Source organism: Cupressus sempervirens, chromosome 10 (genome assembly GCF_028749045.1).
Source record: "Cupressus sempervirens isolate cs-2001-9-10 chromosome 10, ASM2874904v1, whole genome shotgun sequence".
NCBI classification, from domain to species: domain Eukaryota; kingdom Viridiplantae; phylum Streptophyta; class Pinopsida; order Cupressales; family Cupressaceae; genus Cupressus; species Cupressus sempervirens.
In genome coordinates this window covers 467,383,298-467,399,741 of record NC_143127.1, presented here as the reverse complement: position 1 = coordinate 467,399,741, position 16,444 = coordinate 467,383,298, and the positions used below count along the sequence as shown (strand labels likewise).

The 16,444-nt window shown below is 35.3% G+C and overlaps 1 protein-coding gene across 1 annotated transcript in view; it reads right to left on the bottom strand.

Moving 5' to 3' along the window:
- LOC149534722 (FHA domain-containing protein FHA2-like) overlaps window positions 1-15,693 on the bottom strand; it is a 30,127-nt gene extending 14,434 nt beyond the window's left edge. Inside the window, exon 1 of the mRNA XM_089804178.1 lies at window positions 14,394-15,693. Coding sequence (XP_089660304.1) covers window positions 14,394-15,015 — 622 coding nt within the window. The 5' untranslated portion in view covers window positions 15,016-15,693. The remainder of the gene's footprint in view (window positions 1-14,393) is intronic.
- Window positions 15,694-16,444: the final 751 nt, after the last annotated feature.

Sequence of the window (16,444 nt, the reverse complement as noted above, 5' to 3'; positions counted from 1 at the left end):
AGAAAATGAACCCAACTACTACACAAGACCGACTCTTCAATGTTAGTCTGTTGTGTTAAAAGAAACAACTGCTGTCACACAAGGTGTCTTCAGAATCTTGAACCGACTGTCCACGCAATGCCTCCATCATATAGCTATATGAAACAATGACTGCATAAATTGCTTTAACTGTAGAAGCATATGAAAGAATAAACACAGAAGAGTAAATGAAGGATGATCAGCTGACTTGATTAAATGTTACCAAACAATATTGTCAGCGGCGGAGAATGAATAAACACATCACGAAGAAAGAAGAATCGGCAATCTGATCAACGATGACTATCTCAGACAGACACAACTATCTCAGATACCAAAGAAAGATATCTCCTGAAACTACATTATCAACACATTAGACACTGATGTTCCAACGACACCGGTGGCATTGCTGGACCCCAAAGCCCAGCTAAGTTCACTGGCCCCTTGTTGGTCACAGCCATCCAGGGAGGTCCCTACCCTCTGCACATTTTACTGAGAGCCCTGTAAATGTCCAGAAGTTCCTCCAGACAACTTTTTAGCCTTCCACAACCAACCCTACAATCCTCCAGATATATTTTTGTCCAATCTTATTCTCCTTATTTTAATTCAATTCTAAGTTCTAATGTTTGATTACACACTTAGCATAGAAACCAAATATGCTATACTTTTTATTACATTGAAAGGAAATCCTACTAGTTCAGTAGAGTAAGCACATTGAAAGTTAAAGCAAAACAAAATTAGCTCGGCATTGGGTATACCGTATAATTTATTTTGCACAACTATATGCTCATCTTTGTGGCAGCATATACTGGATGATTAAGACAATACTCTTCAACTATACTGAGCCAGCGTGACCAACCAACACAAAGGCATTCCAGTTTATTTGTTGTGAACAATGCAGTCATCAAATTAAGTGTCTCTCTTTGATGTTGGTGGTGCACAGAAGCATAGCTTAATACACCCTTACACGTGGAAATCTAATTTCACACAGAAGATACAGAGCTAGGGTAAGAAGGTTTTCTTTTGTTCATTGGTGGTTACAAGAAATGCATTTACAACTTGTACAAAACCATCTACATATGAAACCTGCAGGCCAACATGACCACTAAAAGCAAATAAATATAAAACTAAGCAACCAAAAAACAAAGATCAGGCAGCCACCTTGTGGTCTCTGAGAGACAGTTAAACACTCTAGTACTTAAAATACTATTTATTAGGCCAAGAGGCATTCTACAGTCACATACAGATGTAAAAAGCTTTATCAATTTATTAATAACTCATTTCATTTGACAGCCATTCTATAAGTCACTAGCCCTTGACGTTATACGTTGAGATATGTTCTGAAGTCACATATGTATGTAAAAACCTTTGTCAATTTATAGACGACCCATTTAATTTGACAGGCATTCTATAAGTCACTAGCACTTGACATTACAAACAAGTAGCACAGCTGTAATTACTTACTCTATTCAAATAGATTTCTAGTTTATTTTTAATCGTTTCTTCCATGAACCATTTCTTCAATACAATTCTATACCTTCCCTGCACTGTAATATAGATTACACCTGCACCTCTTTCACTTCAGCATTCCCAAAAGGCTATATAGACTATTGACAAAAACCATTAATCTATCTAGTCATAATCCTAGACCTGTCTCCCTGCCCACCTGCTAGAAAGTTCAAATAATATATTGCTCTATGCATTTGTTTTGTGTTTGTTCCCAAAATACAAGAAAGGAGTTGAAGTCCCTTGAAGAGTTGTTCAGAGATTATGGAGTTGGGAACTTGGCAATAGCCCAGATGGCTTAAAGAAAGTGGATTGAGGATGACCAAAATACATTTGCAGTTATCATTGCATCTTAAGAAATATTATAAAGTACATATTTTCTAAGAAAAGGGAAATTAGCCTTATCTACAATGATAATTATGCAAGAAGTTAATGTAGTAAGAAACTGTGTCTATAAAATGGAGATGCTTGCTGTCGTTTCCAATTTTACACTGATGGTTAAACATAGTCAGTTGATTAGACCCGTTTTTTAAATCTTAAAACCAGAAAGAATTAAAGAAAAAAGACATAGCCTGGTGTCTGATACTATAAAGATTTTCGGTGAATGAGAGGAAGATATTCATCGAATCTTGTTATTAGCAAGAAAGGGTAAATTAGAACCATACATGCATCGATGCGAAATCCCAAGTATTTTGGTATGGTTGCAAATCTGTTTTTCTGTCATTGAAAATTTCAAGGGTTGAAATGATTTGGGTGTACAGATTGATTAGATTAATTTTATAAAATTGCAAACAATGTATTGGTATCTTCAAAATAGAAAATAATTTTCCTCACCTAAAATATACAAAGATGTATAGCTTTTTTTTAAGAGGAAAACAGAGGAATTAATTCCATTCTGTGTAGAAGCATGTGTTTCTTTGTCTGACATGAAATGATTTGCATGTACAGTTTGATTAGACCAATATTTTGGCTCTAAACATTTCAAAGGCATCTTCAAAGGAGAGAACAATATTGTAATTTATGATCTAGTATATTTGGTGGATGTGAGAAATTTGAGATACATATTGAAATAATTGAATGGAATACTTTGCTGTGTAAAAATATGTAATTCTTCATCTGGGATTAAATGATTTGCATGTACAGTTTGATTAAACCAATATTTTGGCTCTAAACATTTTGAAGGCATCTTCAAAGGAGAGAATGATATTGAAATTTATAATCTTGTGTATTTGGTGGATGTGAGAAGTTTTACATACATATTGAAATAGTTTAACGGTGCTGATCTTCTAAGTGTAAGTGTTCTTCCTTGCTTTGTTTAGATGTGCAAGAAAATAACAAGTGTTTGAGTATTTTGACGTGGTAGGAATTAAGAATTTTGTTGAGTGTGAGGAAGATATTCATGATTTGTATATAAGTTGCCAGTTTGGAAGTGGGTTCAAGATTCAGGTCCAAAATCTGTACACATTTTTGGGGGATGGGTTCGAATTCAATTTTGGGTTCCTCCATACAAAGGCATGTTTTTAAAAACATATATGCACGCATGTGTGTGTATATATGCAGCAGCAAATAAGTTCATACAACACTATGCTAATAGTAAAGTAACAAAATACACCACCATATATATTAATGTTTTATAGCCCAAATGACATATATTTCAACTTTTTGGCCTTTATGGAGGTCTATTTTATGCTTGGAGGGCTGGATCAACTAAAATAGACCAAATAAACTTTAAAAAAGTCAAAAAAAAAAAATTCTGGCCAAATTAGGCCTGGGTCCTGCCGCAGATTTGCAAATTTGCCATATAAATAGCAAAATTCATGCTGGGTTCATCTGACAGAATTTGAGCAGACTTTAAAGGTCTGCAACAGACTTTGGGGTTGCCAAGGAAGAATTTGGTAACATAGATTTGTATTAAAGACAGAATTTATAGAATATGGTGGAAGCAAACTTGCAATTGCATGGGGATTATATTTATTAGAGACCTTCAAAGGAATGGTGACAATGTGAAGATGGTGAAAATAAAAATATGAACATTGAAATATGATATACAAGTTTCAAAGATAGTGCATTTTAAGTAAATTAGGTGTGTTAAACTATCATTACCATATTGTATTAGTTCAGGACTCATAATTGAAATGATAGACTCTATAAATTTCAATATTTGTTGATAAAATTTAATAAACATTTAAGATAATAATAACAAAATCAATTATTTCCTTAGGGTTGCATTCTCGTGAATATGCTGATTCTTCATCAATTTGGCATCATTTTATTAGCACCATGTACAGTTGGAATCCATTAGTACATGCATAAATTTTTCTCTATTTCTCTCTTTCTCATAGATAGGTTTCAATTGAAAACTAGTTGTGTTTCTTTTTAACAATATTTACAAAACATCGTCAAAATCTAAATATATTGAGAAGAAAAAGTGTTACTAATATATTTTTATATTAAGTAAATTTTAGGTTACTTTTGACTTAATTTTCATAAATGACATTATTTTCCTACCACAATTGTATGTTGTTGGGATGAGTGGAAGAAATTGTTAGCATGAATGCTGATGATATTCCTATGCGGGAGTATCCTAGCATTGCTGAAGCATGTGGGAGATTGTTAGTGCAATCATATGTTGCATTTATGGCAATGTTTGTCATTGGTGTTAACATACTGAAGATTAACAGAATAGCAAACAAAGAGTGAGATCGTACGGATTGAGGAGTGCATATGAGATCAAGCATGGTTGAGGACGTCCTACAGAGTGTTCTGATGTTGTGGGTAAGAGCACATGCAGAAAGATGAAGATTGGAGATAGTTATTTGAGATTTACAAAAGACAGTATATAGACAGAGGTCTTGAGAAGTAGTTTCTAGCAATCGGATTATATCTCCTAGCAAAGATAGAATCTAGTTGAGCGCAGTTAGACAGAGGTAGAAGACATCATGAAGATGACATCAATGAGCGTGCAAAGTCCGAGGTTGCACATGTGAAAGATTTGTAAAGACTGTGAGCCGACAATGTTATGTAATTATGAAAAGATGTAATGTAATGTGTATTGTTTTATCTTAATGTAGTCATATTGTAATTGTAAATTGGGAAAGCCTCAAGACCGACTCAATAAATTAATTTGAGGACTTGGTATAAAGGAAAGTTGTTTTCCTTGTGATTATGTAATGATATGAATTGAAGTAAGCACACGAATTGTAAGTACGAATTACATATGAGTAAGCGATCTAAGGGATTTGTGTGATGTGAGTTTGTGGATCTAGTACTGAGATTAGAAAAACATTCGAGGCAGTAAAGGCACAGTAAATGAGCGTAGTGATTATATCTGGCAGAGAGTGCTAGTGGGACAATTGATCTTTTGGTATTGTTCTGAAGGGATTTATACAAAGGACAGTTGGATATTGAGTTCGGTGGTCTTTCCCTTGAATCTGTTTGGACAGCAGGTCCTTCTGCCTTCCACAACTCCTAAGAGGGTAGGACTATCCTCACAAGGATTCAAAGTCTACTAATAGAGATCGATATGTTCTGAATGTATTCCATTGGCTCCTAACAAAGTCCATCCTCTTGCAAGGAATTTATATCTTAGCAAATCATTTTGTAGGGATTATCACCACCGGGGTTTTCCCTCTAATCAAGGGTTTCCCTAGTTAGCAAATCCGGTGTTATTGTGTATGATTACCTTCTTGTGGTTATTGCACTTGCTGATTTCATCTTTCAGATTTAATAAAGATAACAGAAGTTGTTGTGATTGCATAACTTATTCAACCCCCCCTCACCCCACCCTTAGTTATCTTGGTGGACTTTACTTTCTAACAATTGATATCAAAGCATCGAATCCTTGAAGAAAAAGCTTAACAGCTTGAAGAAATCTATGGTGAATCATTTCAGAAAGGATAATCCAAAGTTTGATGGAATCAACTATGAAACTTGGAAAGAGAAGATGAAGACACATTTGTTGTGCATGGGTCCAGGATATTGGTTGATTACTAAGAGAAAGAAAGATGTGATTGAAGAAGACAAGCTTGAAGATTGTACTAAAAGACAAAAAGAGTTGTTCATGTGTAATATGCTTGCCAGAGAACCACTCTTGTCAACCCTTCCTGAAAATGAATACAGTCAAGTAAAATCTTTTAGATTATCAAATGAAATGTGGAAAGCTTTGGAATCTACTTAAGAAGGTGATGTACATGCTACAAAGGGTAGATTACAAAATTGGATATGTTTGTTTCAAAAAGCTAAAATGATGGAAGATGAATCTGTCAGAAGCTATTTTGGTAGGATCTCAAAAAATGTTGCAAGAATCAAAGCATGTAATGAGAAGAAGGATGAAGATGAAGTTGTATGGAAGCTCTGGAAAACACTAACACCTACATATAAACAAATAGCGCAGATGATTGAACAGATCATACCCTACACAGAGAAGTTCACAAGAGAAACTCTTCTTGGAAGATTGGAACCAGCAAAGATAAGTCTAAGATAGAGTGGAGATTGGCCTAGAATTGAAACAGCATTCAGCGCATTGAGTGTTAGACCTACATTGACAAGGAGTGCAACCATTACTGGAGATTATGCTAGCAGCAGCAGAGGAAGAACTAAAGAAGACAGAAAGATTAAAGAAGGTATTGCCTTACTTGCGAAAAGAGAACTTGAAGGTAAGAAAATCTTTAAACTTTGGACTTGTAATGAATTTGGTCATTATGCTTCTAAATGTCCTAAAAGAGTAAAGAAGTATAAAAGGAATTTCAAGCCTAGGAGATCTAGATAATGTCTTTATGCAAATGATGAAGATCTGGAAACTAGTGTGGAAAGATTCTTGAGTGAAAGTGATAATGATAGTGATGAACAAGGATTTATTGCAATTAAAGATAAAAGTCCTAAAAAGGAAGAAGTTAGAGAAGAAAAGGCATTAATGTCACAAGATGAAAAGAAGAAATCTGATTGGATCATAGAAAATGGTTGTTCACGTCATATGACTAGTAATATAAATAAATTTGTTGAGTTCAACAGTTGTGAAGGAGGAATTGTTAGAGTTGGAAACAATGCGGCTTGTCATATAATGGGAATAGGATCTATTACTCTTGATGGCAAAACTAAAACCGATGATGTTTATTTTGTTGATGGACTGAAACATAATCTTCTAAGTGTTGGATAGTTAGTTGACAAAGGATATCAGTTGTTATTCACGGAAAAGACATGTATTATCAAGGATAAGAATGGTAAGATGATTGGTACTGGCACAAGATCAAGAAGTAATGTTTTTCAGTTGAATCCTACAAAGATGGCATGCTTGGTTGCTAAAGTTGATAGCAGTTGTTTATGGCACAAAAGATTTTGTCATATAAATTTTGATAACATTGTAAAAATAACCAGTACACTTGTTGTTAGAGATTAACCTAAAACAATGAAGCCTACTAACATGGTATGCAAGGAATGTGTTATGGCAAAGCAGAAGGAAAGCTCTTTTCCAAGTAAGAAGTTCACAACATCAGCAAAGTTGGAGATAGTGCACACATATTTGATCAGTTCTACAAAAACAAGAGCATTCTATGGTGAAAGGTACTTTATGATTCTTGTTGACGATTTTACAAGGATGATGTGGGTAGCATTTATGAGAGAGAAATCTGAAGCATTTGATAAGGTGTTTAAGAACATAGTTGAAAATGAATTTGGATTAAAGATTAAGTGTTTAAGATCTAATAGAGGTGGAGAATATACCTCAAATGAGTTTAACAATTTTTGTGAAGTAAATGGCATTAAAAGACAGCTTTCAGCCCCTAAGACACCTGAGCTGAATGGTGTAGTGGAGAGGAGAAACAGATCGATGACAGAAGCAGCAACAGCTATGATGTTTGAGAATAATGTATCAAAGACATTTTGGAGAGAAGACGTTAATACAGCCATATATACAATGAATAGAGTACAGATCAGACAAGGTATTGGTAAGACACCTTATGAGCTTTTGTTTGGACATGCACTATCAGTTAAATATTTCAGAATTTTTTTAAGTGTTACATTAAGAGAAAAGTTGACATTAGTAAGTTTGATGCAAGAAGCGATAAAGGTATGTTTCTTGGTTATTCATTGAAAAGTAAAACATACAGATGTTCTAATCAAAGAACTAAGACTATTGTTGAGAGCACAAATGTTAAAGTTGATGAGAAGTTTGGAATTCAAGAGAGAATACTTGATTATGATTCTAATGAAGAAACTAATCAAAAAGCTAACCAAGAGAATGTTCAGTTGCTTTATGAAGCTGACACAAATCTACAGAATGATATACAAAATGTGGAACAGAGAGAAGAACCAAGGAGTGAACCTAGAGCTGAAGTAAGAGTTGAAATAGTGACACTTAACAAGAACCTAATAAAGAGTCATCCCGCTGATCAGATTATTGGAAGCAAAGACAAAGGTGTGATGACAAGAAACAAGGTACAAAGATAAGAACTATTTTTGATTCTCAAGTAGAGCCTAAAAGTACAAATGAAGCTCATAAAGATGATTTTTGAATTCAAGCTATGAGAGAGGAATTAGATCAGATTGAGAAGAATGATACATGGGGATTGGTTCCTAGACCTAAGGATAAGAACATTATAGGAACTAAATGGGTTTTCAGGAATAAGATGAATGAACAAGGTAAGGTTGTGAGAAATAAAGCAAGTATTAGAATGTAAAGGATATTCACAGCAAAGAGGCAATGATTTTGAGGAAACATTTGCACCAGTTGCTAGAATGGAAGTAGTTAGAATGTTTTTAGCTTATGTGGCTAACAAGAAATTCAAAGTGTATCAAATGGATGTGAAGTCAGCATTTTTGAATGGAGAACTTGAAGAAGTTTACATTGAGCAGCTTCAAGGATTTCCTTTGACAAATGGAGGAGATATGCTCTGCAAATTAAAGAAAGTGTTGTATGGTTTGAAACAAGCACCTAGGGCTTGGTATGCGAGGTTGGGCAAATATTTGGCAAAATTGGGATTTGCTAAAGGTACTGCAGATGGTAGCTTGTATTTAAAAGAAATTGAGAATGCTTTGCTGATTATTGAAGTATTTGTGGATGATATAATCTTTTGAGGAAATGATGGAGCAAGTGAAGCATTTGCTAATGAAATGGAGTTTGAAATGAGCACGATTGGCGAGATGAAGTATTTCTTGGGTTTGTGGATTGTGCAGAATAGTGAAGGTATTTTCTTATCATGGACTAAATACTTGAAAGACTTGTTGAAAAGAATTGGTTTGGAAAGTTGTAAACATGTTGGTACACTTATGGTAATGTGTCATAAGATAACTAGCAACGATGAGACACCTATTGTTCAGCAGAAGAAGTACAAATCCATGATTGGAGATCTACAATATCTAACACATACAAGACCAGACATAGCTAATACAGTTGGCATTGTTGCAAGATTTCAAGCTGATCCTAAAGAAGCACATTATGCAGTAGTAAAAAGAATTTTCAGATATTTGAAGGGTACACCTAATTTTGGGTTGTGATCAAATGACTTTACTCTATGTGCATATACTGATGCAAATTGGGCAAGCAATATGGATGTCACAAAGAGTACAAGTGGTGAAGCTATTAAGTATCATGTTTTGAGAGAGAAGGTTGTAGAGAATGATATCCGATTGTAGCATGTTAATACAAAGGAGCAAATAATAGATACATTTATAAAGCTTTTACCAAAGGATACATTTGAGTATTTGAGAGGTATGCTTTGGGTTATGCCCCTGCCTACTTCAGAGTAGATGATGCAAAGATTGCATCAGCCCAATGGTACAGAGCACTATTGTTATCTGGATTGGATGCTGATGCATCCTCTATGGGGGAGTATTTGTGTTTGAGTTGAGTCATGAAGGACTCTTGTTGGTATTGAGCAGTGTCTTTGGTCACTCAAGCTTGTTGAAGCTATTCTTGCAGCAGCTTGACATAATGATGCCTTTGTCATTGATGTCAATAGGGGCAAAGTACATGAAAAACATCTTCTGGATATAAGGGAGAAGTTGTTTCTATTACTGGAAAAGAAGTGTAGTTAAAGATTGATGAATATTGATGGAAGTATATCAATGGGGGAGAGATGTTTCTATGAGACATTAATTTGATTGAAGAGGATTTGAAAAGAAGATGAACACAACAATGGAGCAGTTGCAGCATAGTGGTATGTTTGGTATTCTTGGAACTTAGATGTTTTTCATCTATGTTGACATCAATGCTAAAGGGGGCGATTGTTAGCATGAATGTTGATGATATTCCTACAGGGAAGTATCCTCTATGTCTAAGAATCATGTGTTACATTGTAAGACAAAGCACATATCTATTCATTATCATGTTTTGAGAGAGAAGGTTGTAGAGAAAGATATCAATTTGTAGCATGTCAGTACAAACGAGCAAATAGCAAATACATTTATAAAGCTTTTACCAAAGGATACATTTGAGTATTTGAGAGGTATGCTTTGGGTTATGCCCCTACCTACTTCAGAGTAGATGATGCAAAGATTACATCAGCCCAGTGGTACAAAGCACTATTGTTATCTAGATTGGATGCCGATGCATCCTCTATGGGGGAGTATTTGTGTTTGAGTTGAGTCATGAAGGACTCTTATTGGTATTGAACCACTGTGTCTTTGGACACTCAAGCTTGTTGAAGCTATTCTTGCAGCAGCTTGACATAATGATGCCTTTGTCATTGATGTCAATGGGGGCAAAGTACATGAGAAACATCTTTTGGATATAGGGGGAGAAGTTGTTTCTATTACTGGAAAAGAAGTGTAGTTAAAGATTGATGAATATTGATGGAAGTATATCATTGGGGGAGAGATGTTTCTATGAGAGATTAATTTGATTGAAGAGGATTTAAAAAGAAGATGACCACAACAATGGAGCAGTTGCAGCAGAGTGGTATGTTCGGTATTCTTGGAACTTAGATGTTTTTCATCTATGTTGACATCAATGCTAAAGAAGGTGATTATTAGCATGAATGCTGATGATATTCCTATGGGGAAGTATCCTCGCATTGTTGAAGCATGTGGGAGATTGTTAGTGTGATCATATGTTGCATTCATTGCAATGCTTGTCATTGATGTCAACATATTGAAGATTGACAGAATAGCAGACAAAGATTGAGATCGTACAATTCGAGGAGTGAAGATGAGATCAAGCACAGTTGAGGACATGTTCTACAGAGTGTCTTGATCTTGTGGGTAAGAGCGCATCCAGAACGATGAAGACCATTGACAGTTATTCGAGATTTACAGAAGACAATATACAGACAAAGTTCCTAAGAAGTAGTTTTTGGTAATCGGATTATATCTTCTAACAAGGATTGAATCTGGTTGAGCGAAATTAGACAAAGGTAAAACATCATGAAGATGACATCAATGAGCGCGCAAAGTCCGAGGTTGTATGTGTGAAAGATTTGTAAAGGCTGTGAGTCGACAATGTTATGTAATTATGAAAAGATGTAATGTAACATGTATTGTTTTATCTTAATGTGGTCCTATTGTAATTGTAAATTGGGAAAGCCTTAAGGCCGACTCAATAAATTAATTTGACTTGGTATAAAGGAAAGTTGTTTTCCTTGTAATTATGTAATGAAATGAATTGAAGTAAGCCAGCGAATTGTAAGTATGAATTACATGCAACTAAGTGATCTAAAGGATTTGTGTGATGCGAGTTTGCAGAGCTAGTAATGAGATTTGAAAAGTATTTGGTGCAGCAAAGGCACAGTGAATGAGCGCAATGATTATATTTGGTAGAAATTACTATTGGACAGTTGATCTTTTGGTATTGTTCTGAAGAGAATAATACAAAGGCCAGTTGGACAATGAGATCGGTGGTCTTGCCCTTGAAACTGTTTGGACAATGGGTCCTTCTACCTTACACAACTCCTAACAAGGTTGGAATCTCCTCACAAGGATTCAAAGTCTCCTAACAAGCATTGATAAGTACTGAATGTATTTTATTGGCTCCTAACAGAGTCCATCCTCTTGCAAGGAATTTATATCTTAGTACATCATTTTGTGGGTATCATCTCCACCAAGGTTTTCCCTCTAATCAAGGGTTTCCCTAGTTCACAAATCTAAAATCTAAAATTATTGCTATATCGTACACACACAATATTTTGAAGACATTAAATATAACCCTAATTACTTCATAAGTTCATATCTTTGAAATAATATCTCTCAGCATACTTAAATAGATTTTTTTTTAAATACAGGTGTGCTAGTCTAATAGAAGTTTGAAACCTAAGATGTTCACTTTGCCACTTGATTTACACCAGTAAGCATGTTACATTGTCTATCCTCACTTTAATTTATTAAAATTTGTATTTTACTACTTAAGCGAGAAGTGCTGTCAATTTGCATCCCAAAAGTTTGTTGTCAAGAGACAAACTTGATTTAGAATCTAGATATATATATTTTTATGAGTACTTAGGATCACATCATCCCATGAGACTGGGGACAACTATTTCTGCTGCCTAGGCTGTTGCATTAAATCAGAAAAAAATAAAAACAAGAAATTTGCAGAACTCACAACAATATTATTGAGGATTTGACAAATTGTTTCTGTTGAATGCATGCTTCCATTTAGTGTAAACATTTCCCACATTATTCTGTGGTAAGTTTAATCGCTGATTCCTAAAAATGATATATAGCTGAATATCTTATCTCCCTAGGAATTATTGTACCATGAACGTCTTCATCAACAAATAAATAATCAATTCTATCAAAATTGAACTTATATTAGTTATTGGGTTTTGTCACTGCCCTGTATTATTCTGGTCGCTTCCCTTGAAGTGCATAATAAATTTAATTTATATAATATCGCCTACTTATCAATTAATTTTATATGATTAAACATTACCTCAAACTTGCCCACTCTAGTTTAGCACCATTGGTATAATATTATTCAAGCCATCAACATGAAGAGCATATACACAAAGGATTGGATCAGGTTTGATGATTTCATGACTACGTATTATGCCTGTAATTATTTCAGGCACCCAATCCAACCAAATGTTGTAAAATTTAAATGATATCGTTAGAACGCTGAAAGATACCAAACTCAAACTTAAAAATCTAACTTTAAAGCTAAACATAACAGTTATACTAATACTCAGTGACTCTTAAGGAAATATAAATTTAGATCATAGAACTGCCATATATATATATATATATATGCATTAAATTAAGGAATGACTACATGGAAATTCAGAATTGTTTGGGAGACTACCCCTTCACCTCGAGGAAACTGATATACAAATTAATACTGAAGAGTTTAAATTTCCATACAGTTATTTGCCGAGCTAGGTGTAAAATTCAATTTGCAGATTATTGCACCTTGTAAGTGGCCCAGCATCCTGCCTGCAGTATCCTTGCACTAATGGAGAGACAGGTGTGCAATCCCATATGCTTTGACTGGTGTTCTAGTAGCTCACTGCACAACTGGAATGTAGGCTATGTTCAGGTTGAATGGGCCTCTTCAAGAGTGGTCAGGATATGTTGACCTCCAGCCCACAACAATGAACTCAAACTAGTGAAATGATGCCCCACTATAGAATGTGAATTGACAGAACTGGTGAATAGAGTTTGAGTCCTACTAACAAATGACTTCTCAAATGGGCCTCCAAGAAGATGCGCATTCGAATTAGTGTCCACACAGTGAATCCCTTTGCATCATGTTTAGGTATTGGTGAGACAATGTCGGCCCAGCAAGAATTTAAAATAATCATCGAAGTGAGTTGGTCTCCAGGATAAAATATTTAATAATATTTCCTTATATAATGCAGGTCAGCCATGAGGATAAAATATTAAAGGTTATATTTATTAAAATTTCCGTCCCATTTTCACCAGGGTCGAATTACAAATGCCATCGAAATATTGACATACATAGCTTCTGATTTCCTTTCCTGGCTTTATCCTCTCCTGGGATTTTTTGTTAAACTTAACTGACTGATGTACAAGCTGTTATGGTTGCCTGGGCTGTGCTGAATTTTCGTGATCATTGGGATTCATATTCTAATGTTTTAATAGTCCATACATCTGTAAATGTAAAGTGACATTTTCAATTTAGCTAGGATGTATTCCAGATCTTTTGATGGTTTGAAGTGCCCATTGTTGTGCTGAATGTTCTTGCAATATCCTGTCCTGTTACGTAGACACAGTTCTCCTGGCATTTACCCAGGTTCGGAAAAAAATAACCACAAATTGCAAGGGCAAAAGCATTCCAAGCTTTTCAATACAAACACCTAATGAGTCACATGGTCGCCTCTCCTAAATCAAATATTAAGGGGCCGTGCAATTGTGGTTACTTACAAACTCATTTAACTCCTGAAGATCAAAAAGCATAGGGAAACTGATTGCAACCCCTATTTCATTAGAAACATGGTGATAACAAGCGTCAATTGCAATAATGTAAAATGACAAGAGACTGGAGGGAAACAATAAAGAATTGCCATCAGTAAATAGACTCTGGAAAATTAACCTAAGCTCGAAGGAAATGATATTATAAATCCAGGGAAAAAGACACTATAGACAGGCTCACACAATCATCATTATCATTAATTGAATTTTTGGCTCGATCTCTTTCAACGCAGAACTTATGTACATCGAAATTAAATTTTGATAAACAGACTGCATAGATTTTGAACGAAGCTCCACGGAAATTCAAATAACATGTACCGAAAGCCAGAAAAATGAAAACCTAAAATAGGCCCTGATACTCCTCATCATCGTCATTAACGTGAAAAGAATTCTAGATCTGGTCCAAAATGAAAGTACACCACACCACTATTTCACATCCAGTAAACAGACCTTTAAACGAAAAACGGAAGAGGGAAAGGAATTGAGAATGGGAGAAACAAGGAAGAAACACTCACCGAGCTGATACGCTCCAAATCCTTGCCTACCAGTCGCTCCACCGGGCATAGCATTGTAAGTAACAATATCGTGGTGCGATGATGGCCAAACATTAGAAGACATCGGCCGCCCCATTTCCACATTATTATTGTTAATATTACCCCCCTGACCCTTCCGACCCTTCTTGTGATTGTTCCCATCGTCATCACCAGCTCCTTTAGGCCTTCCGGGCCTCTTCTTAGCCGCAGCCGTAGCACCGTGCGACGCAAAAGTCCCGCCAGGAAACATCGGTGGAGGCTTAAGAAGATTTCGGCATGGCAACAGAAAATAAAACTTCTTGTCCCCCATTTGCAACTGATCCTGCGAATCCAACTTCACAGGAGGATGCCCGGGCAAGTAAAGCACTCCTTCTACAATACACCCATTTTTCCCTAAAACTTCGAGCGCAAATCTTCGCCGATCGAAATCATAGAAAATTCTCGCGTGCTGACGAGAAATATTCATTCCGCCCCCGAGGCTAGCCAAATCCACATCAACGGACGATTTCTTGCTGTTCCGTCCCAGAGTTATGGAATACGTCTGCATATAATACTCAAAATCCTCCCCCTGCAATTTCGCAAACCCTGCTTCCAGGTCTGCCATGATTTCCTTCCTTATCAGAGATCAGAGACCTACCGTCAAGAACTCGGAAAACCCTACACAATTTGCAGTAGCAAATACCCGTATGAGTGCCAAGGACAGGAGGGCGAAAAATTCATGGGCAGTCTCAATTTGCGCCGAGGAATGTTCGAGGTGGTCAGAGGATTGCAAAAAATGAATTTTATGGTCATTGTGCAGTACTCCATTTGGTTAAAATTAGTAAAACAAGTAATAAAAAAGGAAAAACATATAAATAAATGATGCTTTTATCGAATTTGATTGAAAAATCGCCTATCTGAAGATTTGTCTTAGATTCTTCTTCCAAGACATTGTTTTTAAAAAAGATTTCCAGACTGGAAAAATAAAAATCCCATTTTTAAGAATATTGATTCGAACTAAAGTATGATTTATATGCAGCAAATCATTCAACTCTGAAGGCCTAGTTTTCTAGCAGAGAAGGAGCCGTCCGAAAGTCATAAATTCTCAGCCGTATTTCTTGTTTTTAAAGTTTTGTTTTTCCTTCGGCGATTTCTTTACGCAAGTAAGTACTTTCATACTTTGAAAAGTATTATTGCCGTGAAGAGAATCATTTGGTAGAGCCTCAGAAAATCCTTTTGATTTTTAACAGTTTTTCGGGGGTCGGATTCTTTTGGTTTTTCCTACCATGGCCTTTTTCTATTTCGTTTGCTCTTCTTTCTTTTTGTTTTGACGACAAAAATTGGTGCAAGAAAATGTTGAGGAAAAATTTTTAAAATTGGTTTGTGTGGTTCCATGATCCATCGCCCCCTTTCTACTTTTGAGTGTTTTTTTTAATAAAATTGGTTTGTGTGGTTCTATGATCTATCACCTTCTTCCTACCTTTGAGTTTTTTTAATATTCTTTCCCTTTCTCAAACTTCCAATTTTGAAGAAAATTTAAAATAATTGGTTTGTGTGGTTTCATGATCCATCGCCTCCTTCCTACCTTTGAGTGTTTTTTATGTTCTTTCCCTCTCTCAAACTTCCAGCGGAAACAAGGGTTGAGATTTCTACCAATGAAAAGTGTCTTGACTTAGCATTTGAAGTTGGGAAAAAAAGGTTGATTTTTGGTGGTGTTTGATTTCAATTATTTGGTTGTGAATTTGGTATGCTATGTGGAATTGATATGGGTCATATTGGAGAAGATGAGTTTGTCTTTTGTATTTATGATTTCTAAATATATCAATATGGTGTCTATATTCTTTGAAAAGTTTGTTGAATTGGTAACTACACAAAAAATTTCGTGTCATCTTTTAAACAAGTTTTTATTAATTTTCTTGTTAATTATAAAGTATGATCTTATGAATAAATTTACACGTTGAATGTCTTTAAATATCTTGATATAGAAACATGTCACGTGAAATTCATGTGAGTTCAATTATAACAAATAGTAGAAAGAGGTGTGAAATTTGAAA